Source organism: Carcharhinus amblyrhynchos, chromosome 35 (genome assembly GCF_965287045.1).
Source record: "Carcharhinus amblyrhynchos chromosome 35, sCarAmb.v2.hapA, whole genome shotgun sequence".
In the NCBI taxonomy this organism is placed as follows: Eukaryota; Metazoa; Chordata; class Chondrichthyes; order Carcharhiniformes; family Carcharhinidae; genus Carcharhinus; species Carcharhinus amblyrhynchos.
The window spans coordinates 3,145,260-3,169,147 of NC_137358.1; the positions used below are offsets into that span (position 1 = coordinate 3,145,260).

Consider the following 23,888-nt stretch of genomic DNA (forward strand, 5'->3'; position numbering starts at 1 on the left):
TAGGCAGCTGGGCCAATGAGGAACAGACGTTGTGGTGACTGGAGGGCATTCAGTTGGAGCCAGGAAGAAGCAGAGCTGACCAATGTCTGTCAGACCCTGTAGAACAAGTGGTCATACATTATATCAACCCTTTTTTTGGGTCACTGCCTACTGGCAGTGACTCAGAAGGGGTGGGGAAAAGCAGAGGGAGAAAAACCAGATGGGAAAAAAAAAATCACTGAGAAAAAAGGGAAAATAATCACATTAGCAAAACCACAACATTCAGATGCTCTATTTAAATCCTCACCATTCAGTTCTCAGCAATTGAATTGAACAGAAGACTTGTTGAGCCCAGAACAAGAGGTCAAGCCCCCAGCAAGAGTGAAAGATTAAGCAGAAAATAAGCCAACCAAGAGATGATCCTGCAAGATAAATACCAAACTAAGTATAGAGCACTCTGACTAAACCACGAAGGCTAGTCATAGACATGGTGCTTTAGAAGCAAAAAGTAAATTTAGCACAAGGCTTTTGTTAAGGCGTGGAACTAGCTACTGGGCTAGAGATTGTACTGGAGTTTAGTGACAGGGTGGATTCCAGAACCTTCAAGTTGAGCAGTAAGTGGAGGCTGCCTGTTTCAGAATTTTTTTTTATTAAATTTCCCTGTGTGGTGTGATATTTGATACCATTGATTTTTTTTGGTAACCCATTCCCCCACCCTCCCCTCCCAACTTCACCACAGGCTCAGGACCAAGCCAAGAACTGTTGGCTTACAAAATACAGGCCATCATCTCTCCCACCACTCCAAAGCTCAGAGGCAAAAGTATTGGCAAAGAGAGAATCTTCATGCAAATGCAAGATTCCTCCCTGGGCCCTGGAATGTCCTGTGTGGTTGCTCAGCCTGAGAGGGACCCTCAAGATTGAATGCATTTGGTGGATAAATTGCAATTTTCACACAGCTGAAGGAATGGGGATTCCAAAGGCAGGATGGCCGACTTTATTATTTACAACTTATCAGGGTGATGCGAGCTGACACGGTGACATTTCATTGAAGCTTTGTGTATAGATCTCTCCCTCCCAGGATGTCTGGATCCAAAAGGATGGATCCCACTGCTGCAATAGTGTTGGGATTCTGGTTAAATCAAGTGATCAGTCACCCAACAGGTTGTGTTTAATGGATATATTAATGGTGAGATTCACTCCCAAAGGAACCTGTCAGTCAATCTGCCTTGTGCTTGGGGCATCCAATTAGATGGCAACAAACTGAACAGATCACAGATAGATTTACTCTTTTTGATCTCTTTAATGATTTCATCCAGAGTTGAAATTGCCTCAGGTCACATTGACAAAATGAGGAAAATATCATTTCGATTGTGGAAACTGACCAGTGCATCAATACCAAGAGATATAAATAACAGGCCCATTCCATTCCTGCAAGTGGACCTCATTTAACCTCAAAGGTGAGTCTCGAGGTAAACAGTGGGCAAATTCAGCTGATGATACCATCATTAACCCCCCACCACTTCGTAACATTGTTTGTGAGGTCCAACTAGTCTACCTGCCCTGGAAGAGGGCAGTAGCAAGCACATGGGGCAAGAATGAGGTAGCTATGTCAGATTAGCAATTCATTTTGGGGGTGGGTGTGGAGTAGTGGTGCTGTTAATTCTGTAACATTCATTTTAGATCCGTTCTTACAAACACTACTCTGGTGTTAACGCAGTTTGAAGGGATATTACAGAGGTCATAGTCTAGTCATTTCTACCCATGAGATACACAAGTCTCCAACAACTGCACTTCCTTCTATAGAGGGAGTGAGTTAATTATTTGTTAAGAGACATGGTTAAGTCCAAACTTGGGTTACAAAAGGTACATACAAAAACGGGAGTCAGGACTGAGAGAGAATTAAAGGCAACTTGTTATCCATAGCCTGGGAGGAGTGGGGTCAAAACATGAAAGAATTGACATCCTCCCTCCCATTGGGAACACCTGTTGAAATAGTTCAAAAATATTTGCAGTTGATAATTTCTTCTCTATCACCCTCACAAGCCGCACTCTTCCATGAAGGCCCACTTAAAGGAAACGTCAATCAAATTTCAGAGATTTCACCCTAACATCTCCCTGCACAGAGAGGAAAGTGATTACATCCATGGAAGACCGGTTAGGGAATTCCAAAACGTAGTCAGCCATCTTGATCTCAAACTTCTCCTCAAGGAATGTAATGCAAAACTGTCAGGAAAAAGAAGAGAAGGGAACAGTGACAGAACTTTGACAGTGCAAAACCACCCTGTTCCACCCAACACATTCAAATCTTACACCCCCAACAGCAGAGTCCTTTCTCCCCCAGTGCAGAGCTTAAGCTTCCTGTTAAATGCATCGCTGCTATTTCCCTCCACACTGGTAGCAAGTTCCACATTCCCACCCACTCTTGGCTAAATTTTTCCTAGAATCCCATACAGCATGGCAAAGATGTGCCACCTTCACTTAGACTTCCTCCAAAACCCTTGAGGGTTAAAGATTTTAACTACAGAGTCCAAACAAATTTGACAGGAGAAAAATCAAAGTGCAGGAGGCCATTCAGCCCATATCATTCACAATCTCCTAGGCTCTAATTCTATACTAGAATTATACTATTTGCCCTCCTGACACTAAAAGGGCAATTTAGCAAAGCTAAATCAACCTAACCCATGCATTTTTGGACTGTGGGAGGAAACCCCCACAGACATGAGAACATGCAGGCTCCACACAGACAGTGTGACCCAAGCCAGGAGTTGAACCCAAGTCCCTGGCACTGTGAGGCAGCAATGTGAACCACTGGGCTGCCCCAAGGAGGAACCCATTCAGCCCATTGGGTCTGCATGTTCTCCCCATGTCTGCAAGGGTTTCCTCCAGGAGCTCCACAGCATCTCACCCTGACCCACCCCCATAACCTTGTGTTTATGCTGCTAACTGCCCCCTTCCCCACCCCATTCTTTGGGCATAAAGGGGCAATTTAGCATGGCCAATCCACCTAATCAGCACATCTTTGGACTGAGAAAACCCATGCAAACATGGTGAAAGAGTGCAAACTCCACACAGCACCAAGGCTGGGAATTGAACCCAGGTCCCTGGCACTGAGAGGCAGCAGTGCTAACCACTGTGCCACTCTATAGAAAATAAAAATGGTCCAAATGGCCTCCTCCTGCAGTCAGGATCCTATGATTAGGAAAAAAAATCAGGGATATGTAGCCCAACAAATCTGTATTAAGTCAGAATCCCTACAGTGCAGAAGGAGGCCATTCAGCCCATTGAGTCTGCACCGACCACAATCCCAACCAGGCCCTATCCCCATAACCTCATTTACTCTGCTAACCTCCTGACACCAAGGGAAAATTTAGCACAGTCAATCAACCTAACCTGCACATCTTTGGACTGTGGCAGGAAACCAGAGCACCCAGATGAAACCCATGGAGAACATCTGAGTGGAGTTTGCAGGCAGTCACCCATGCTGGGGAACCGAAGCCAAGCCTCTTGTGCTGTGAGGCAGCAGTGCTAACCACTATGCTGTCATGTTGGAGAGGATAAGTTTGTATACAGCAGTGCATGACAAGTGTTAACATTTGTTCTGTCTGGTGTCTTTACCCCAGCAACATTTTTTAATGTATGAATTTCCTGACATCAGCCATGTCTGTCACTGTAGAAGCTGTTTAAAAAAAGCTTAGTGCCACAATTAATGCAGAGGGCCCAATTATCCTGCTCCACCCACAACCAAACTCAACAGCAGCACCTTCCAAGGGAGATTAAAGAATACAGGTTCAAAGATGGATTATTAAATGACTGGAGAGAAAAACAGAGGGAGCTCTGGAAGACCCAGTTTCAAACAGCTAGAGTTCTCTTTGTGGTTGAAAGGCAAAGATGCAAGAGAAGAATTGCAAAATAAGAGGGTTTATAGGAATTAGGAGAAGTAGGCCAATTTAGCCCTTCAAGCCTGTGCCACCATTCAATCAAATCTCTTCCTGGTCTCAAATCCACCTCCCTGCCCGTTCCCTACAATCCCCTTATCTTTTTTTCAAAATTAGAAGATCTTTTCAGTAGCGTGGTTGGCACTGCTGCCTCACAGCACCAGGGATCTGGGTCCCATTCGAGCCTTCGGTCACTGTCTGTGAGGAGTTTGCACATTCTCCCCATGTCTGTGTGGGTTTTCTCCCACAGTCCAAAGATGTGCTGGTTTGGGTCAATTTAGCATGGCCAAGTATCTGGGGGGGGGGGGGGTGGAATTAGGAGGGCAAAATGTGGGGTTATGGGAATAGGGATGTGGTCAGTGCAGACTTGATGGGCTGAATGGCCTCCTTCTGCATGATTGAATCACTTCCATTCTGACTCTACTGCATTATGGGGCAATGCCACCTCATCTCAGATTTAAGTCTACTGCTTCTCAACCTATACTTGTGACCTCTGAGATTGCCCCATAAGAGGGTAAACATTTACATTATATTTATATTATATTAGTATCCCTACAGTGCAGAAGGAGGCTATTTGGCCCATTAAACTTGCACCAACCACAATCCATGCAGGTCCTATCCCTGTTACCCCATTTACCCTGATAGTGTCAGGGGGACTAAGGGGCAAATCAGCAAGGCCCATCCATCTAACCCACACATCTTTGGTCCACGTTGGGAAAGAATATTTTAGACAATTTCTTAAACACACCATTGAATAATAAGAGTTAGCAGAGAGCAATTGGCTCAGATTCTACTGGGCAGGTCTGAGATGGAACTCAGACAATCCCAGGTCTCGCTGGTCACCCCAAATCACCACACGAACCCCCACTATTCACATCAGAATCTGGTCAGTTCCTGCTCTCACTGGGGAAATCCTCCAATCAACTTACTTCAGTGTAGAAATATCTCCGGTGTAATGAGAGTTAGTCCTAAATCAGTCACTGACAGGGGCAGAAGCATTGCCACAGGCCCCAGATAACCCAATGCTGCCAGGTACAGATAAACTGGAATGCTGCTGGTTCCAAACAGCACACACCCAGTTACTTGCACTAGGGGCAGGCTTACAGTTAAGGGAACTGTGTGTGACTATAAGCTAAGCTCCACACAAGTTACATGTTAGAAAAGACTGCCATCTAGCCCCCAAAACACAGCATTAACATCAAGTTCGCCTACAGAAACAAAAAAATGGAAAATTAACATCTTGGGGACCAGGGACATGGGAGACCATTGAAATGGAAGCTAGTTCTGAAGGAGGTCATGTCAATGACAGCCAGTAATGCTTGTTGCATGGCCACATAGGATGACAAAAGGTGCTAAACAGCCATTTTGTACAGATAAACATCTCCCAGCCTTTATATTATAAACATGGCCAGCCAGGAGAAAGGGCTGCTAAGTAGAACATGGGGTTCCTCTGGGTTGTGGGCCAGGAAATGGCAAATGGAATTTAATGTTGGCAAGTGCGAGGTGGTCCACTTTGGTAGGAATAATGGTAGGAAGGACTATTACTTATGTGGAGAAAAACTGCAGCAGGCGACAGTGCAGAGGGACCTCGGGGTCCTTGTACATGAGTCGCAAAAAACCCAGCCTGCAGGTGCAGCAGGTGGTCAGGAAGGCGAATGGGATGCTGGCCTTCATAGCGAGGGGGATTGAATATAAAAGTAGGGATGTCTTGCTGCGGCTGTATAGGGCATTGGTGAGGCCGCAGCTGGAGTACTGTGTGCAGTTTTGGGCGCCGTACTTAGGCAAGGATATTTTGGCCTTGGAGGGAGTGCAGAGGAGGTTTACTAGGCTGATGCCGGAGTTGAGCTATGAGGAGAGGCTGAATAAATGAGGTTTGTACTCGTTAGAGTTCAGAAGAATGAGGGGAGATCTCATTGAGACATATAAGATGATAAATGGGATGGATAGGATAGAGGTGGAGAGACTCTTCCTGCTCAGAAACGATAGTAGGACTAGGGGGCACAGCCTCAAGATAGGGGGGGGGGGGTTTAGAACAGAGTTGAGGAGGAACTTCTTCACTCAAAGTGTGGTGAATCTCTGGAATTCTCTGCCCGTTGAAGTGGTGGAGGCTGCCTCACTAAATATCTTTAAGACGCAGGTTGATGGGTTTTTGATAAGAGAGGGGATTAAGGGTTATGGGGAGAGGGTGGGAATGTGGAACTGAGACACGACAGATCAGCCATGATCTTATTGAATGGCGGGGCAGGCTCGAAGGGCTAGTTGGCCTACTCCTGCTCCTATTTATGTTCTTGTCTGACAATGGTTTGCATCGCTCTCAATGCCAGGGACCTGGGTTTGATTCTTGACCTCCAGTCAGTGTGGAGTTTGCACATTCTCTTGGTGCGCGTTTCCTTCCGGTTCCTCCCACAGTGGAGGGGACACGCTGATTCGGGGCACTGACCCAAACCAGAGTGCGGCAACTAGGGGATTTCACAGTTAACTCCATTGCAGTGTTACTGTAAGCCTTACTTATGACCACTAAATAAATGGACAGGGTTCTGATCTTGTTCACACCACCAGCAAGAAGAGAGACTGAGAGGCTTGGTCAAAACTCCATTCTCCTGGAGCAGCACCAGAGAATTCCAGCTGCAGACAAGAACTGTCAGAATTAGCATAGATAACTAAAAAACTGAGGCAAGTTTTAAAGGGAGCCAGGCATAGAATCTCTACAGCAAGAAAATCATTTGGCCCATCGAGTCTGCACTGACCACAATCCCATCCAGGCCCTATCCCCACTAACACCACCACCCACCTCCCCCTAACACCAAGGGGCAATTTAGCACAGCCAATCCACCTAAACCTGCATATCTTTGGAGTGCAAGAGGAAACTGCAGCACCCAGACTTCACATACCAACCCAAGCTGGGAGTCCAACCCTGGTCCCTGGTGCTGTAAGGCAGTGCCAACTGTGCCACCCACAAAAATCAAAGTGAAGAATGTGGGCATTCTCACAAGGTTTCACCATACCAAGGGGAGAGGAATTATTCAGTCATTGCAAACTCCACTGAACATGAAGCAACCCTTCCCCCATGATGGATTGGATTCACCACCTTTGAGGGTACAGAAAGGATTTACCAGGATGTTGCCCTGGTACGGAGGGCATTAACTATGAGGAGAGGTTGGAGAAACTTGGTTTGTTCTCACTAGAACAATAGAGGTTGACAGGCAACCTGATAGAAGTCTACAAGATTACGAGAGGCATGGACAGAGTGCAAGAGTCAATTACTAGGGGGCATAGGTTTAAGATGCAAGGATTAAAGAGGTGTAGAAGGCAAGATTTACATACCACCACCCCCACCCCCACCCAGAGGGTGGTGGGTGCCTGGAACTCACTGACAGGGAGAGGCAGCTGAAGCAGGTTTGATAGTGAGCTTCAAGGGACGTCTTGACGAAAGACATGACTAGGATGTGAATAGAGGGATATGGTCCCTGTAAGGGTAGGGGGTTTTAGTTCAGATGGGGCAGCATGCTTGGTGCAGGTTTGGAGGGCTGAAGGGCCTGTTCTTGTGCTGTGATGTTCTTTGTTCAAACCTCAGCATTCCCAGAGCAGGGGAAGTTTGCTCAGAACTGCCATTGTTAACTGCTAATCAGTGACTCCCTGCTGGAACCCGGGGCTGTCGAATGAACTCAGGCCTTGATGGTGACCGACCACAAATAACTGGCTGATGTTCGCGGCCTGGTTATGCAAGATGAAGGTTTGGAAACTTGGATGAGGCACTTGAGGACAGATGGTTCACTGCCTTTAGGAGGGCAGTGAAGAAAAGGAACATTGGTGAGAAGTCACAAAATCCAATTAAAGAAATTAGTTGGGCAGCATGGTTAGTACAGGCTTGAGGGCTGAAGGGCCTGATCCTGTGCTGTAATTTTTCTCTTGTTCTCTTCCTCCAGTGCTAACCACTGTTCCACCCCAGAAGCAGCACAAAACAGAATCTTGTAATGCAGGAGGTGGCCATTCAGCCCATCAAGTCTACACCAACCACAATTCCACCCAGGCCCTATCCCATAACTCCATGCATTTACCCTAGCTAGTCCCCCTGACACCAAAGGGGCAATTTAGCATGGCCAATCCACCTAACAGCATACCTTTGGACTGTGGAAGGAAACCAGAGCACTTGGAGGTAATCCACACAGACACAGACAGTGACCCAAGCTGCGATTTGAACCTGGGTTCCTGGCACTGAAGCAGCTGTGCTGCCCATGTCCAGAAAAGAGAAGCAGTTAAAGCTTGCATTAATGAGAATACAAATACAAGGCAGATGGTATGAGACTTTCCAAGGTAAAGTCCATTGCAGCTCCAGACAGTTTAAAGCATTACATTTGATGAATGCCAATTTAATTTCTCAAGGATTACATTGGGAGCAAATAGAAATTGGCCCCTCATCAGGGAGTGGGCAAAAAACAAAAATCCTTTGCAAGGAAGGAAGCATTTTATTACAGCTAAGTAGCACCAATAGCACACAGTGGGCAAGTGCAAGGATTAAAATGAGCTGGGAGGTTTGAGTTGCATCACTGCCTCTGCATGGCAAGCTATTCAATAATGCAAAAGGATGTCCTGGCTTCAAGCACAGTCCAATTTCTTCACAGGCAATATCTCAAAACAAACTCAACCACTGCAGCATATGGGCTGGATTGGGCAAAGTGATAGGAACAAGTTCCAGAGCACAGCACCCCTACACTGCAGAAGGCTATTTGGCCCATCAAGCCTGCACTGGACAACAATCCCACCCTCTAACCTCATTTACTTTGCTAATCCCCTTGGTGCCAGGGGCAATTTAGCATGGCTACTCTACCTAACCCACACATCTTTGGACTGTGGGAGGAAAGCCATGTAGACACGGGTAGAATGTCCAGACTCCACATTGACAGCGACCCAAGCTGGGAATCAAATCCAGTCCCTAGTGCTGACAACAGCAGTGCTCAGCACTGTGCCACCATGCTGGAGTGCAAGTGCTTCCTGACATCACTCCCAAATGGACTGGTTTCAATTGCTCCCTTTGCCTTCTCGCCACAACAGGGGATAGAACTGACTGATATTTCAATGCTCCAAGGTCTCAATACAATTTTCCCCTCAGATCAGTATACTCAAAAGGGAATACTGGCTCTGCTAACAGGTCACCTCTTGAGCAGCTTACACAGGAGCTGGTCAGATATGTTCAGCAGGGGGGTTGGGAGGGGAGGGGTGATACATTGACCTGCCATATTGGGACAGCTGTGTTGTCTAGTCAACATGGACCTACAGCAAAAAAAGGGTACTGCTGGCATTGGCAACAAGCTGAAGATCACCACACTGCACTCCTTTGGCAAGGAACTTGAATCCTCAAATACTTCATACCCTCACCTCCCTCCAGAAGGGAGCAAATCCAGGGCAGTGCCACCAGGTTCAAATGCCAACTCACTAGGATGACAAATCTTGAAGCAGGTTTCCTCCTCAAAAATCAACTACAGGGGAAGTAGGTCTCAGATGACCTCCTCTCTACTCACCTTACAATATTCACCTTTCTCAAACAGGATGCTGTCCTCCCTCTGCTCCGTGTACCACTCACCATCTTCTTTACTGTTAAGAACAATCACTTGGCCATTTTCATCATCGTCAAACCGAGGGTTGAGATGTAACGCCAACTCAAAGTTATCTTTCCCAAGGTTAATCGCAAACCTGCCAAAAAACCAAAGAGTTCCATATACCAGACTGTTCAAAAATCTTCCAGAAGTGATAAACTATTCACCCAACATGGGCAAGGCTGGTCTTGACTGTCCACCTCTAGCAGCCCTGGTTACAAAGATGGATGAGTCAGGTTGTTTAGCTGTGCTAAATTGCCACTTAGTGCTGGGGAACTAGGGGAGGTTAATATGGGGGCTATGAGCTGGATGGGATTGTGGTCAGTGCAGATTTGATGGGCTGAATGACCTCCACTATAGGGATTCTTTGTTTCTATCAAGTGTCACAAGGCCATTGCAGAGAACAGTTCAGAGCCAACTACATTAAACCACTAGTTACATATTCACTACTGGAGAATCCAATATTGACTAGCTGGAAGCAAAAAGTCACCTTTTACCCAACTACACTTTGAACTATTGTGCATTTCATTGACTAACTGCATTCAAGGCCCCAGGGTAGGAAATCAATTATATAAAATGCAAGCTTTATCCACACACCAATCACACAAGCAAAATGCAGTGCAAAAGACATGTTGGTTAGGGTGCATTGGCCGTGCTAAATTTTCCCTCAAACAGGTGGCAGAGTGCAGCGACTAGGGGATTTTCACAGTAACTTCATTGCAGTGTTAATGTAAGCCTACTTGTGACACTAATAAACTTTAATGTTACATTTAACACAGGCCCCAATCCCATCACTAAACCACCCATAATGCAAGAGTTCTACAATCAACCCTTGAGGCTGTTTGTGGGCTAGTTGAGTATGCAGCATACCATTCTATCCCACCAAAATACCACTATGAAATATTCTTTCTTTCCTAGAATTGCTGCCAAGTATTAGGATCCCAAGATACACTAGCCAGATCAGAAACTCCAAGGTATATTAGGACCCCAACCTTTTTGGGATTTTGGTATTAGTTTGAGCATAGAGTGTTTCACTCCAGGTATGATTCTATTGACCCACTAGGGAGCTTTTATCAACAATCACTAAGCAATTGAAATATTTAACATGACAAGGTATAAAAGCTATCTCCATAGTTCTAATGTAATCAAAATCCCCCTAGACAAATCCCTCTGCAGAATGTTAGCACAAAAAAACCACTTACATTTCAGCTCATGTGAATGCTAGATTTTTAGCTTTTTAACCCCTCAGCCATCCTCTGACTCCACAGCAGCCCCTAGAGAAGGACATTTCCTAGCAAATCCCAGTCTCCAAATCCAAACAGGCACTTTGACAATTTTAATACCAATGGAACAGATTTATCCATGTGACTGAGCAATTCTAGGCCATATGATTTTTTTCTTGTCTACCAATCAGTCCCTACACTAAACATCAACAGGAACTACACTAATCCAGATCAAAACATATGTAAGCAGTTAAGATCAATTATCTTGCTGCAGTAACAGGGGCTGCTGGTTGCAGACTGTTGAACAATCCTGTGCATGATTTGCTTCAGTCTATGCAAAGAGTTCATTTTAAGATCATAGAAACCCTACAGTGCAGAAAGAAGCCATTTGGCCCATTGAGCCTGCACCAACCACAATCCCACCCAGGCCCTACCCCCACATATTTTAATTCACTAATCCCTCTAACATACTCCTCAGGACACTAAGGGGCTTTTTTTTTTTTTAAAAAGCATGGCCAATCAACCTAACTCACATCTTTGGACTGTGGGAGGAAACAGAGCACCCAGAGGAAACCCACACAAACACAAGGAGAATGTGCAAACTCCACACAGACAGTGACCCAAGCCAGGAATTGAACCCAGGTCCCTGGAGCTGTGACGCAGCAGTGCTAACCACTGTGCTAGCGTGCTGCCCGTATTTCTGCCTATGCAATCACATTTACATGCTAGACCGTAGGGGGTTAACTAACTGCTTGACTACATTTTAAAACTCAGACAGCATGCTGAGTTAGCTCAAAATGGACCATGTTCTTGAAAGGCTTTTTGTAAAACAATACCTGCAAGGCCTGCCTCTCCAAGTTAGAGACAGCATATGCAAAACCATTTCAATAACAAAAATATTGTAGTGTCAGCTCTGTTGAAAGTTTTTTTATTAGTTACAGGTAAGGCTTACATTAACACTGCAAATAAGTTATTGTGAAATTCCCCTGGTTGCTACAATCCACCACCTGTTTGGGTCAATGCACCTAACCAGCACGTCTTTCAGACTGTGGGAGGAATCCAGAGCACCTGAAGGAAACCCACAGACATAGGGAGAAAATGCAGACTACACACAACCAGGAATTGAACCTGGGTCCCTGGCACTGAGGCAACAGTGCTAACCACTGCACTACCATGCCACCTGTATTCAAGATCAGTAAAGGGAATTGGCAGGAAAAGCCAGTCTCTCTAGCTTCTTTTCACATTTGTAATGATTTAATTTTAAGTTCTGTTCAATAAAACAGAAGTTAAAATTTAAACTCCCTACCAGTGCCATCTTGGTCTATTCAAAAGTAGTAACAGTGTACAGAAAGTGGCACTGGTTAATAAACTACTGCTAAAATAAATCCTACACAAGAAACATTTAAGGCACAGTCCATTACACCAACTGCCCCAGGGGTACCTTACACACAGGTCCAAGAACTATTAGAGCCCTTCAACTGTTTCCAGTAAGAGAGGCAACTCAAATTCCTGCCCTTAACCAGGGATTTTGGGAATGTACTGTTTGACAAAGTGTGCAGCTTAATTAGCCATGGATCCAATGAGGCAAAACGTGACACCAAGTCAATGATGCAAAGACAACTGATGGAAAGCTTGGGCAAAGTAGCACCTTTGGAACGAGAGATTTAAGGAGGGATATGTATAATTTGACAGTCTGACATCACCGGTGAGGTTGGAAAATGTACAAAAGACCAGATTTCTGCAAATAGAATTAGCAAGCACTGTTGGGTTAGAGTCCAGAGACTAGAAGACAAAACAACCAAGAGTTAAAGCAGCATTGAATTCACATTACCTGTAGGCCTCAGGTTCAATAAAAACTTTGATTTTGACAGTATCACCAATTTTCATGTCGACATCAAATACTTCCAGAATCTATCAGGACAGGAAAACTGGATATTAAGACAAGTCATTTCCATGAAGGCATATTCAAGTTAAACAATCCTTAAAAACTGTTGGGCAGGATGGTACAAAACCAATTCTTCAACTCTAAAAAGCATTCCATCCCAGGGAAAGTAGTTAATGATACCCAAGCACTGTTTGATTATTGTCAATGTATTAATACGGAGCAAAGTAGTTCATGCGCACTATGCAAAGTATACTGTTCATAGAGAAGGAAAGGAGACAGTGCAGAATGTAGTGTTACAGTCATAGCTAGGGTGTAGACAGATCAATTTAATGCAAGGCAAGTCCATTCAAAAGTCTGACAGCAGCAAGGAAGCTGTTCTTGAGTCGGTTGGCACGCGACCTCAGACTTTTGTATCTTTTTCTCAGAAGAAAGAATGTCCAGGGTGCATGGGGTCCTTGATTATGTTGGCTGCTTTCCCGAGGCAGTGGGAAGTGTAGACAGAGTCAATGGATGGGAGGCTGGTTTGCTTAACAGATTGGTTGACATTCACAACCTTTTGTAGTTCCTTGCAGTCTTGGGCAGTGCAGGAGCCCATACCAAGCTGTGATACAAATCAGAAAGAATGCTGGTCCCTCCATACTAATGCTATAGCTCCTGCTCTGCCCAAGACAAGGGTCATGAATGAAGCCCAATCCATCTCACAAACCAACCTCTCATCCAATGACTGTCTACACTTCCCACTGCCTTCCCAAAGCAGCCAGCATAATCAAGGACCGCCCCCTCTGCCACTTTTATTGGGAAAAGATAAAAAAGTCTGAGATTATGTACCAATAAACTCAAGAACAGCTTCTTCAAGGCTGCCAGCCTTTCAATTGGACCTACCTCACATTAAGTTGATCTTTCCCTACACCCTAGCTAGGGCTCAACACTACATTCTGCACCCTCTCCTTCTCTACAAACGGTATGCTTTGTCTGTACAGCATGCAAGAAACAATACTTTTCACTATGCTAATACATGTGATAATCAGGTTTGTCACATTTTCCTGATACCAATTCTCAGTTACATGCAAAGTCAAGCTGCCCAACATCAGGAGCATAGATCACTCGAGCTCCAGTTAGATCCTGTACACTAAAAATCAAGGTGCAACTGGTTGAAGGTTGGTGCAAGTGAATGCAAAACAAAGCAGCCATGAATATCACAAGAGGGGGTGGTTGGGTGGGAGAGTCTTACCAACCAAATTATTGGACAGTCTGCACAGAAAGATCCAACTTCTTACAAACACTTCAGACAAAAACATTTTTTCACTTGCAGGACAGTTTAGATCATTCTCCATCTGGATAATTACAATTTACCCAAGCTTGACTTTAACTCTGGAAGTCACATGATTTCCCCATTCCCAGACAATGTCAGTGTGATGAAGCCATCAGCTCAAGAAGCATACATTCAAGGAATCTCAGCTTCATCTGCTTTCTCTGACCAGCATTTATTGTCCATCCCTAGTTAGTGTTACAAGCAGGCTTGCATTAACATTAGGAGAGACGATGGCCCAGTGGCATTATCACTTGACTATTAATCTGGAAACTCAGTTAACACTCTAGGGGGACCCAGGTTCGAATCCCACCACAGCAGATGGTGGAATTTGAATTCAATAAAAACATCTGGAATTAAGAATTTACTGATGACCATGAAACCAGTGGGGGGGGGTGAACCCATCTGATTCACTAATGCCCATTTAGGGAAGGAAATCTGCTGTGCTTACCTAGTCTGGTCTATATGTGACTTCAAAACCACAGCAAAGTGGTCAACACTCAACTGCCCTTGGGCAACTAGGGATGGGCAATAAATGCTGGCCCAGCCAGCAATGCCCACATCCCACAAAGAGAATAAAAACTGCAATGAAGTTTGTGAAAATCCCCTAGTCACCACACTCTGGCACCTGTTTGGTTACATGGAGGGAGAATTCAGCATGGACAGCACTAACCAGCACATCTTTCAGACTGTGGGAGGAAACCAGAGGAAACTCATGCAGGCACAGGAAGACTCCAGAGTGAGCCAAGGCCAGGAATCGAACCCAGGTCCCTGAGGCAGCATTGCTAACCACTATGTCTGAATGCTCAGTGGTTAGAGCTTTATTTGCCATGAATGGCAAACGTTTGCTTATATGGGGGGATACCTCATAGACCCAGATAGCTTAGTTTCCCCACACCATTCTCTCCAGACCCCTCCCCAGATGTGGCAAGGGGGGGAAAGCAGAGTTAAAAATTGTCACTTAACTAGTACAAAAATAAGAGACTCTAAATGTCTCATCTGTTTTGAAGGGCATCAGAAATTAGAGTAAACACATGGAAATTTGCATTCGGATCAGGCTAATTTCCTCAAACACACTCCAGGCTTATTCAGTCAGGCTTGGCAAGCTTTGGGTCAGAACGTTACAGATTAAATCCACTTTGCCCAGCTTGTTGTACATTATCCACTGCATTCAGAGTACAGGTCAAAAAGGCTGACGTTTTCTCATTCAAACATTGTAAAGGAATTTTCTAGCAGGCAACAAAAGCCTCTTCAATAATAAAGCTCTTACCAGCTACCATTTGTTACCAGCTGTACAAAGACATTGAGGAGAGAGATAATGTTTGCAGCAACAAGCAGGTTTGTGTTAGTATTAGCTACCAGATTCTTCAACTGGTTTAAGAGAAATGCCATAATTGGTTCCATTGCAGATAGAAAAAGTCAATGATCAAAGATCTCAACCTTTTAGTGGGCAAGGGGAGGGGGGGGGGGGGGGGCAGCAGCAAGTGTGGTAACCCAATTCTTTGGAAGAGAGTTGGAGGAAGCAGCAATGGAAGTATAGCAATGAAGCTAATCCATGGCAGGTTTTCCCCTAACTGGGGTGGCACAACAGTTAGTGCTGCTGCCTCAGTGCCAGGGAGCTAGGTTCAATTCTGACCTCAAGTCACTGTGTAGCATTCACCCCAGGTCTGTGGGTTTCCTCCAGGTACCTCCCACAGTCTAAAGATCTGAGAGTTAGGTGGATTGACCATGCTAAATTGGCCCATAATATCAAGGGGATTAGTAGGACAAACATGGGGTTAGGATCCATGTGGGATTGTGGTCAGTGCAGGTTCAATGGGCCAAATGGCCTCTTTCTGCACTGTCAAGATTCCATAAACTGGGAGAACCTCTTTCCAGTCACAAAAACATTTGCTATACGCACAACAAAACTCCTGCTACAATCCACTGTCTCCCCCACAACTTGGGTTTGATGGGTAAAACCTAGGATCAAAAGGTTCATAAGTGCATATTATAGAAACTCAAGCTCTGTATAGGCTATTAAATGTTGGAGGATGGACTGGGGAGGAAAATGAATTAACTTGATCATTTCTACCTTGTACAAATAAAAAAGGGTAGAATTGGTTTTAGAGTACCCTAAACTCAAGGCCATGCATCTCAGGAATGTTTGAGATCAGAATCCCTACAGTGCAGGAGGCCATTCAGCCCATCAAGCCTGCACTGACAATACCACCCAGACCCTATCCACATAACCCTATTATCCTGCTAATCCCCTGAACACTAAGGGTATAAATGTTAGCATGGCCAATCAATCTAACCCACATAGCTTTGGACTCATCACTAACTAAAAACAGATGAGGTTAAAGACGCGATTTATTATTGTCACATATTAGAATCATGAGAAGTATTGTTTCTTGCGTGCTATACAGACAAAGCACACCATTCATGGAGAAGGAAAGGAGAGAGTGCAGAATGTAGTGTTACAGTCATAGCTAGGGTGTAGAGAAAGATCAACTTAATGCAGGATTGATCCATTCAAAAGTCTATGGCAGCAGCAGGGAAGAAGCTGTTCTGAGTTTGTCAGTATGTGACCTCACTTCTTTTCCCTCCCCCAAAGGAAGAAGTTGGAAGAGAGAATGTCTGGGATGCATGGAGCCCTTAATTACACAGGCTGCTTTGCCAAGATAGCAGGAAGTGTCAGAGTCAATGGCTGGGAGCTGGTTTGCATGATGGATTGGGCTTACTTCACAGTACTTTTTGCAATCTTGGACAGATCAGGAGCCACATCAAGTTATGATAAAACTAGAAAGCATTCTTTCTATGGTGTACTTGTAAAGGTTGGAGAGAGTCATAGCTGATATGCCAAATTTCCTTAGTCTTCTGAGAAAGAAGGTGTAGGTGGGCTTTCTTAATTATATTGTTAGCATGAAGGGGTTTTTTTTTGGGGGGGGGGGGGTGCAGTGGTGGTGGAGGAGGAAAGCAATGGTGGGGAAATGTGGAGAGGCAGGAAAGACCAGGACAGATTGTTGGTGATCTGAACACCTGGAAACTTGAAGCTCTCGACCATTTCCACATCATCCTCATTGACATGGTTCCTAAAGCAAAGGAGTTACCAATTTGACTGGTTCAATATTTACATATGGGCACACAATACAAGTAGAACATTTGGCCGCTCAAGCCTTTGTGTAATCCAGTAAGATAGTGGCTGATCTGTGCCCATGTTTTGAACGTCACAATACCATCTATTTCCTGTGCCAATGCAGCAAGTTAAACCAGACATCTACCTACTCTGCAACACCATGACATTATTCTGAATTAGTGCAAGAGTCTTGGTCAATACTTTTCCCTCACGACCAACATTATTAAAAACAGGTTCTCATTTCTATTGTGTGAGCTTGCTGTGCACAAAGGATCAGATTACCACACTTCCAAAAGTACTTGATTGCTTGTGAAGCACTCAGATGTGCTAAAGGTTGCTACAGAAATGGAAGTTTAAAAAAAGAGAATCTCCAACAGATGTCCTGAGAATGAGATTTTTATGAAGCATTTTCAGATGTAGCAGAGTTTCTGTAAGAAGTTCAGGTCTATTTAGAGAACTGATGAGATTAATAAGCTGTAAAATATGATTGTTATATCAAAATCTTTACAGATGTGCTTGATTAGGTTAGGATTACAGGTTCTCTCAAACACTCAGGGATCCACAAGCCTTGACTTAAGGCTGTTGGGGTCCCAGACCAGAATCCCAAATTACATTCAGGGATTTGTCACAATAACTTCATTGCAGTGTTAATGAAAGTCTACTTGTGACATTAATAAAATAAACTAACTAGGAAGCCAGACTAGACCCCACCAAGAATAGGCTTGCTTCACTCCAGGACAAATTCCAAAACAAGTTAACATTCAAGTACAAATGCAGCAAACAGTGCAACTATTAACAAGTTTTAAAAATGAAAAAAGGGAATAACTTTCCAGCTCAAGTCAATTTCAGTTCCAAATAAGCAACATTCCTCTCAGACTTTAATGGCACTTTAAATATAGTTAGCAACCCTAGGTGTACTTGCTAGACTTGCTTTGTTCTAAAAAGCTGTTCTCTGAAAGCTTCTTCAGCAGACTCCCAGCTAGAACTGCAAAGTTTTAATTTTTGCAAAGAATTCTCTCCCTCTCCATATACAAACCACATCACACAGCCCTATCCCAGGAGAACTTCTGGTATAAGCATATTAGCTAAAGTAAATAAGTCATAACTTGCTTTCACAACCCCCTTGAGCAGGATGTTTTCTAGACACAGCTACATGCAGAATAAAGCTGAATTTTAAACAGACCACACTATTAAATTGCAGTTTTCACCCTCAACTCTTCTATCCCCCTAGCAACAGTAGTGGTTAGCATTGCTGCTTCATTAGCACCAGGGGTCCTCCCCACCCCCCCCCCCCCCCAAGTTCAATTCCAACTTCTAAAAACCTCACACAGTCACCATTCTCCTAATGCCTCCATCGGTTTCCTCCAGTATCCTCCCATGGTCCAAAGATGTGCAGGTTAGGGGGCATTAGTGGGGTAAATGCATGGGGCTGGCCTGGGTAAGCTGCTCCAGAGACTCAATGGTTTACAGCATGGAAACAGCCTCTTCAGCCCAACTTGTCAACACCACCCAGTTTTTAAATCACTAAGCTCCTCCTAATTGCCCACAACCCATAGAACCATCTCAGTGCTTTTTAAAAGACAAAGTTGCAACCACCTCTAGCAGCTGGTTCCAGACACTCACCATCCTGTGGTGGAAAGAATTGTCCCTCTGGACCCTTTTGTCTCATTCCACCACCCCCCCCCCCACCCCACCCCTTCACCTTAAACCTATGCCCTCTAGTTTTAGACCTCCCCCCTGCAACCAACATTTGGGAAGAGATATTGGCTATTTAGCTATATGTCCCTCATTATTTTATAGAGCTCTATAAAGATCACCCCTCAGCCTCCTACACTCCAGAGGGGGAAAAAAAGTCAGTCTATCCAGCCTCTCCTTATAACTCAAGCCATCAAGTACCAATGTCAACAAGCCAAATGGCCTCCTCCTGCACTGGATTGTGCAATGAGGGAGTTGAATAAATTCTTCCAACCATTCAAGCCCTGAGGTCAACTAACCATTTGTCATTAGTGGAATTCTGTGATTACTACTGGACCCCTTGGCTAAAAATCAAGCTCAAGGTTGCAAGGGGGGGGGGGGGGGGGGTGCAGAGTGGTTGTAATGCATTATTTTGCCAGCAAAGGGGAGTGGGGAGGAGAAGCTTAAAAATAGGATGCTGTTTAATTTTGTTTTGGAAAAAGCTATGAATGTATTCAGGCTTGACTAGCCTACTGGACATTGACTTTATTAAGGATGGAATAAAAAAAAAGTTTTAAAAATTTTAAGAAATTCTACTTAATATTGACTATTTTCTTCCTCTTTTTGTTACAGGAGGCCAGCTATTAAACAAAGCAAAACCCTGAAATCTTCATCCAAAGGCCCTGATGAGAGAGACACACTCAGTTTTAAATCAACCACCACTAACATCTGTTTGAGACAATTCCAACTGAAGCTATAAGTCAGTGCTAGTTTTATACTCACAGTTTTCATTGCCGGCTGCTTGCAGTTTCTCTCTTTAGTAACAAATTGCAAACAGCTTCCTAACCAGACACACTAAGCAACTGATCCAACCACAGCCCCTCTATCAACAGGACACTCATCAGCTGACCCCTGACTGACACTTACGGTGGTCCAATCACAGTGCTTACTCCCCATGCCCATCATCTGAAGTAACAACCCAATCAGGTGCCAGGCACTTCAGTCCATCCAATCAAAGAACTGCTATTGCAATTGGGCTGTGCTGAAACAGATGGGGAAGGATTGGTTCATAAATGGTGTGTGTGGTGAATAATTTGATGGATTCTGAAAGTTAATCCATCAAATTATTTTAATTTCTGGCTCCGAAATGGATGGCTTTATGTCTTTATACTGCCAGTGTACAATGTGTTGGTAAGGCCACACCTGGAGTACTGTATGCAGTTTGTAGAATCATAGAAGCCCGACAGTGCAGAAGGAGGCCATTCAGCCCATTGACTCTGCACTGGCAACAATCCCATCCACTCCCTATCTCCATCTCCCCACATATTTACCCCTCTAATCCCCCTGACACTAAGGAGCAAGTTAGCATGGCCAATCAACCTAAAGTGCACATTTTTTGGACTGTGGGTGGAAACCGGAGCAACTGGAGGAAACCCACGCAGACATGGGGAGAACGTACAGACTCCACATGGACAATCAGCCAAGTCAGCAATTGAAACCCGTGTCCCTGGCACTGTGAGGCAGCAGTGCTAACCATTGTGCCATCCCTTTTCTGAGGAAGGATAACGTATCCTTATCTGAGGAAGGATGTCCTTGCTGTGGAGGGAGTACAGCAAAGGTTTACCAGGCTGATTCCTGGGATGGCTGGTCCGTCATATGAGGAGAGACTAAGTCAGCTGGGATTATATTCACTGGAGTTTACAAGAATGAGAGAGGATCTCATAGAAACTTATAGAATTCTACCAGGTTTAGAGAGGATAGATTCAGAAAGAATGTTCCAGATGGTGGGGGAGTCCAGAACTAGGGGTCATAGTTTGAGGATAAGGGGTTAACTTTTTAGGACTGAGGTGAGGAGAAATTTCTTCACCCAGAGAGTGGTGGATGTGTGGAATTCACTCCCACAGAAAGCTGCTTTAGTTTTTTTTATTAGTGTCACAAGTAGGCTGATATTAACACTGCAATGAAGCTACTGCAAAAATCACCCGGTCCCTGCTGGAGCATGTCTGTGTGGAGTTTGCATGTTCTCCCTGTGTCTGCGTGGCTTTCCTCCCACAGCCCAAAAGACGTGCTGGTTAGGGCGTATTGGGTGTGCTAAATTCTCCCTCCGTGTACCCAAACAGGCGCAGGAATGTGGCAAGGAGGGGATTTTCAAAGTAACTTCATTGCAGTGTTAATGTAAAGTTTATTTATTAGTGTCACAAGTAGACTTACACTAACACCGCAATGAAGTTACTGTGAAAATCTCTGAGTCACTGCAGTCCAGCACCTGTTCGGGTTCACCGAGGGAGAATTTAGCAGGGCCAGTGCACCTAAACCGCACGTCTTTCGGACTGTGGGAGGAAACCGGAGCACCCAGGGGAAACATATGCAGAAATGGAGAGAATGTGCAGACTCCACACAAACAGTGACCCGAGCCGGGAATTGAACCTGAATCCTTGGAACCGTGAGGCAGCAGTGCTAACCACTGTGCCACCCCACCTACTTGAGATGCTGATAAATAAAGAAGAGAAGAAAGGGAGGCTTATGGCAGATACTGAGGGCTCAAAACACAGGATCCAGTCGAGTATAAAAGCGCAGGGAGTTAATTTAAAAATAAACTAATAAAGCAAAGAGAGTGGACAGAGTGGTGAAGAAGGCATTTGGCATGCTTGGTTTCATTGGTCAGAACATTGAAGTAGAGATGCCAGCGTTGAACTGGGGTAAACACAGTAAGAAGTCTCACAGCACCAGGTTAAAGTCCGACCAGTTTATTTGATAGTAATCCCACAAGCTTTCGGAAACGGTGTTCCTTCCACACACCTGACGAAGGAAACCCACACAGACACAGGGAGAACATGCAAACTCTACACAGGCATGCTCAAGCAGGGACTGGGTGATTTTCACAGTAGCTTCACTGCAGTGTTAATATCAGCCTACTTGTGACACTAGTAAAAAAAACTAAAGTAGCTTTCTGTGATGGTGACACACCTGACGAAGGGACACCGTTTCCAAAAGCTTGTGGGATTACTGTCAAATAAACTGGTTGGACTTTAACCTGGTGTTGTGAGACTTTCTACAGAACATTGAATACAGGAGTTGGGACGTCTTGTCGAAGTTGTACAAGACATTGAAAAGGCCACACTTGGAATGCTGTGTACAGTTCTGGTCACCCTATTATAGAAAGGATATTATTAAACTAGAAAGAGTGCAGGAAAGATTTACTAGGATGCTACCAGGACTTGATGGTTTGAGTTATAAGGAGAGGCTGGATAGACTGGGACTTTTTTCTCTAGACCGTGGGAGGCTGAGCGGTGATCTTGTAGAGGTCTATAAGATAATAAGGGGCATAGACAGCTAGACAGTCAATATCTTTTCCTAAAGGTAGGGGAGTCTAAAACTAGAGGGCATAGGCTTAAGGGGAGAGGGGAGAAATACAAAAATGTCCAGAGGGACAATTTTTCACACAGAGGGTGGTGAATGTCTGGAATAAACTGTTAGAGGCAGTAGTAGTGGTGGGTACAATTTTGTCTTTTAGGAAGCATTTAGACAGTTACATGGTTACGATGGGTATAGAAGGATATGGGCCAAACATGGGCAATTGGTTCTCATTTAGATAAATGTGGGGTGATGCATTTTGATAGATCGAACTAGGGCAGAACTTACTCAGTTAACAGTAGGGCATTGGGGAGAGTTACAGAACAAAGAGATCTAGGGGTACAGGTTCATAGCCCCTTGAAAGTGGAGTCACAGGTGGACGGAGTGGTGAAGGCGGCATTCGGCATGCTTGGTTTCACTGGGGTCAGAACATGGAATACAGGAGTTGGGACATCTTGTTGAAGTTGTACAAGACATCCGTAAGGCCACACTTGGGATACTTGTGCAATTCTGGTCACCCTATTACAGAAAGGATATTATTAAACTAGAAAGAATGCAGAAAAGATTTATTAGGATGCTACCAGGACTTGATGGATTGAGATATAAGGAGAAGCTGAATAGACTGGGACTTTTTTCTCTGGAGTGTAGAAGGCTGAGGGGTTATCTTATAGGGGTCTATACAATAATGAGGGGCATAGATCAGCTAGATAGTCAATATCTTTTCCTAAAGGTAGGGGAGTCTAAAACTAGAGGGCATAGGTTTAAGGTGAGAGGGGGGAGATACAAAAGGGTCAGAGGGGCAATTTTTTCACACAGAGGATGCTGTGTGTCTAGAACGACTTGCCGGAGGTACTTTAGAGGCGGGTACAATTTTGCCTTTTAAAAAGCATTTATGCAGTTACATGGGGTAGGATGGGTATAGAGCAATGTAAAGTAAATGTTTATTTACTAGTTACAAGTCTTACACTAATGCTGCAGTGAAGTTACTGTAAAATTCCCTTAGTCACCACACTCCGACGCCTGTTTGGGTCAATGCACCTAACCAGTACATCTTTCAAACTGTGGGAGGAAATCGGAGCATCCAGAGGAAACCTACGCAGACACAGAAAGAATGTGCAAATTACACAGTGACCCAAGCTGGGAATTGAACCCAGGTCCGGGATGCTGTGAGGCAGCAGTGTTAACCACTGCGCCTATGATATGGACCAAACATGGGCAATTGGGACTAGCTCAGTAGAGAAGGGCAGCATAGACAAGTTGGGCCGAAGGGCCTGTTTCCATGCTGTAAACGTCTATGAATCTATGAGGGTAATGCAGCTGATATGGTAAATAAGGACATAAGAACTAGGAGCAGAAGTAGGTCATCTGGCCCCTCGAGCCTTCCCTGCCATTCAATAAGATCATGGCTGATCTTTTTGTGGACTCAGCTCCACCATAACCTTTAATTCCTTTATTGTTCAAAAATTTATCTATGTTTACCTTAAAAACATTCAGTGACGTCACCTCAACTGATTCACTGGACAGGGAATTCCACGGATTCACAACCCTTTGGGTGACGAAGTTCTTCCTCAACTCAGTTGTAGAGTCATAGTGGTTTATAGCATGGAAACAGGCCCTTCGCACAACTTATCCATACCACCCTTTTTTTTAAAAAACTCCTAAGCTAATCCAAATTGCCCACATTTGGCCCGTATTCTTCTATACCCATCGTACCCATGTAACTATCTAAATGCTTCTTTAAAGATCAAGTTGTACCCGCCTCTACCATTACCTCTGGCAGCTCATTCCAGACACTCACCACTGTGTGTGTGAAAAAA

At 44.5% G+C, this 23,888-nt stretch overlaps 1 protein-coding gene across 1 annotated transcript; it reads right to left on the reverse strand.

Annotated features, from left to right (window-relative positions):
- Window positions 1–972: 972 nt before the first annotated feature.
- Window positions 973–19,613, reverse strand: LOC145361612 (16 kDa beta-galactoside-binding lectin-like). The gene is made up of 4 exons (XM_080217471.1): window positions 19,501–19,613; window positions 12,563–12,642; window positions 9,434–9,605; window positions 973–2,202 (listed from the first exon to the last, which is right to left on the reverse strand). The coding sequence occupies exons 1-4, from the start codon at window positions 19,507–19,509 to the stop codon at window positions 2,059–2,061; spliced, it is 405 nt and encodes a 134-aa protein (XP_080073597.1). The 5' UTR covers window positions 19,510–19,613; the 3' UTR covers window positions 973–2,058.
- Between the last annotated feature and the right edge of the window lie 4,275 nt (window positions 19,614–23,888).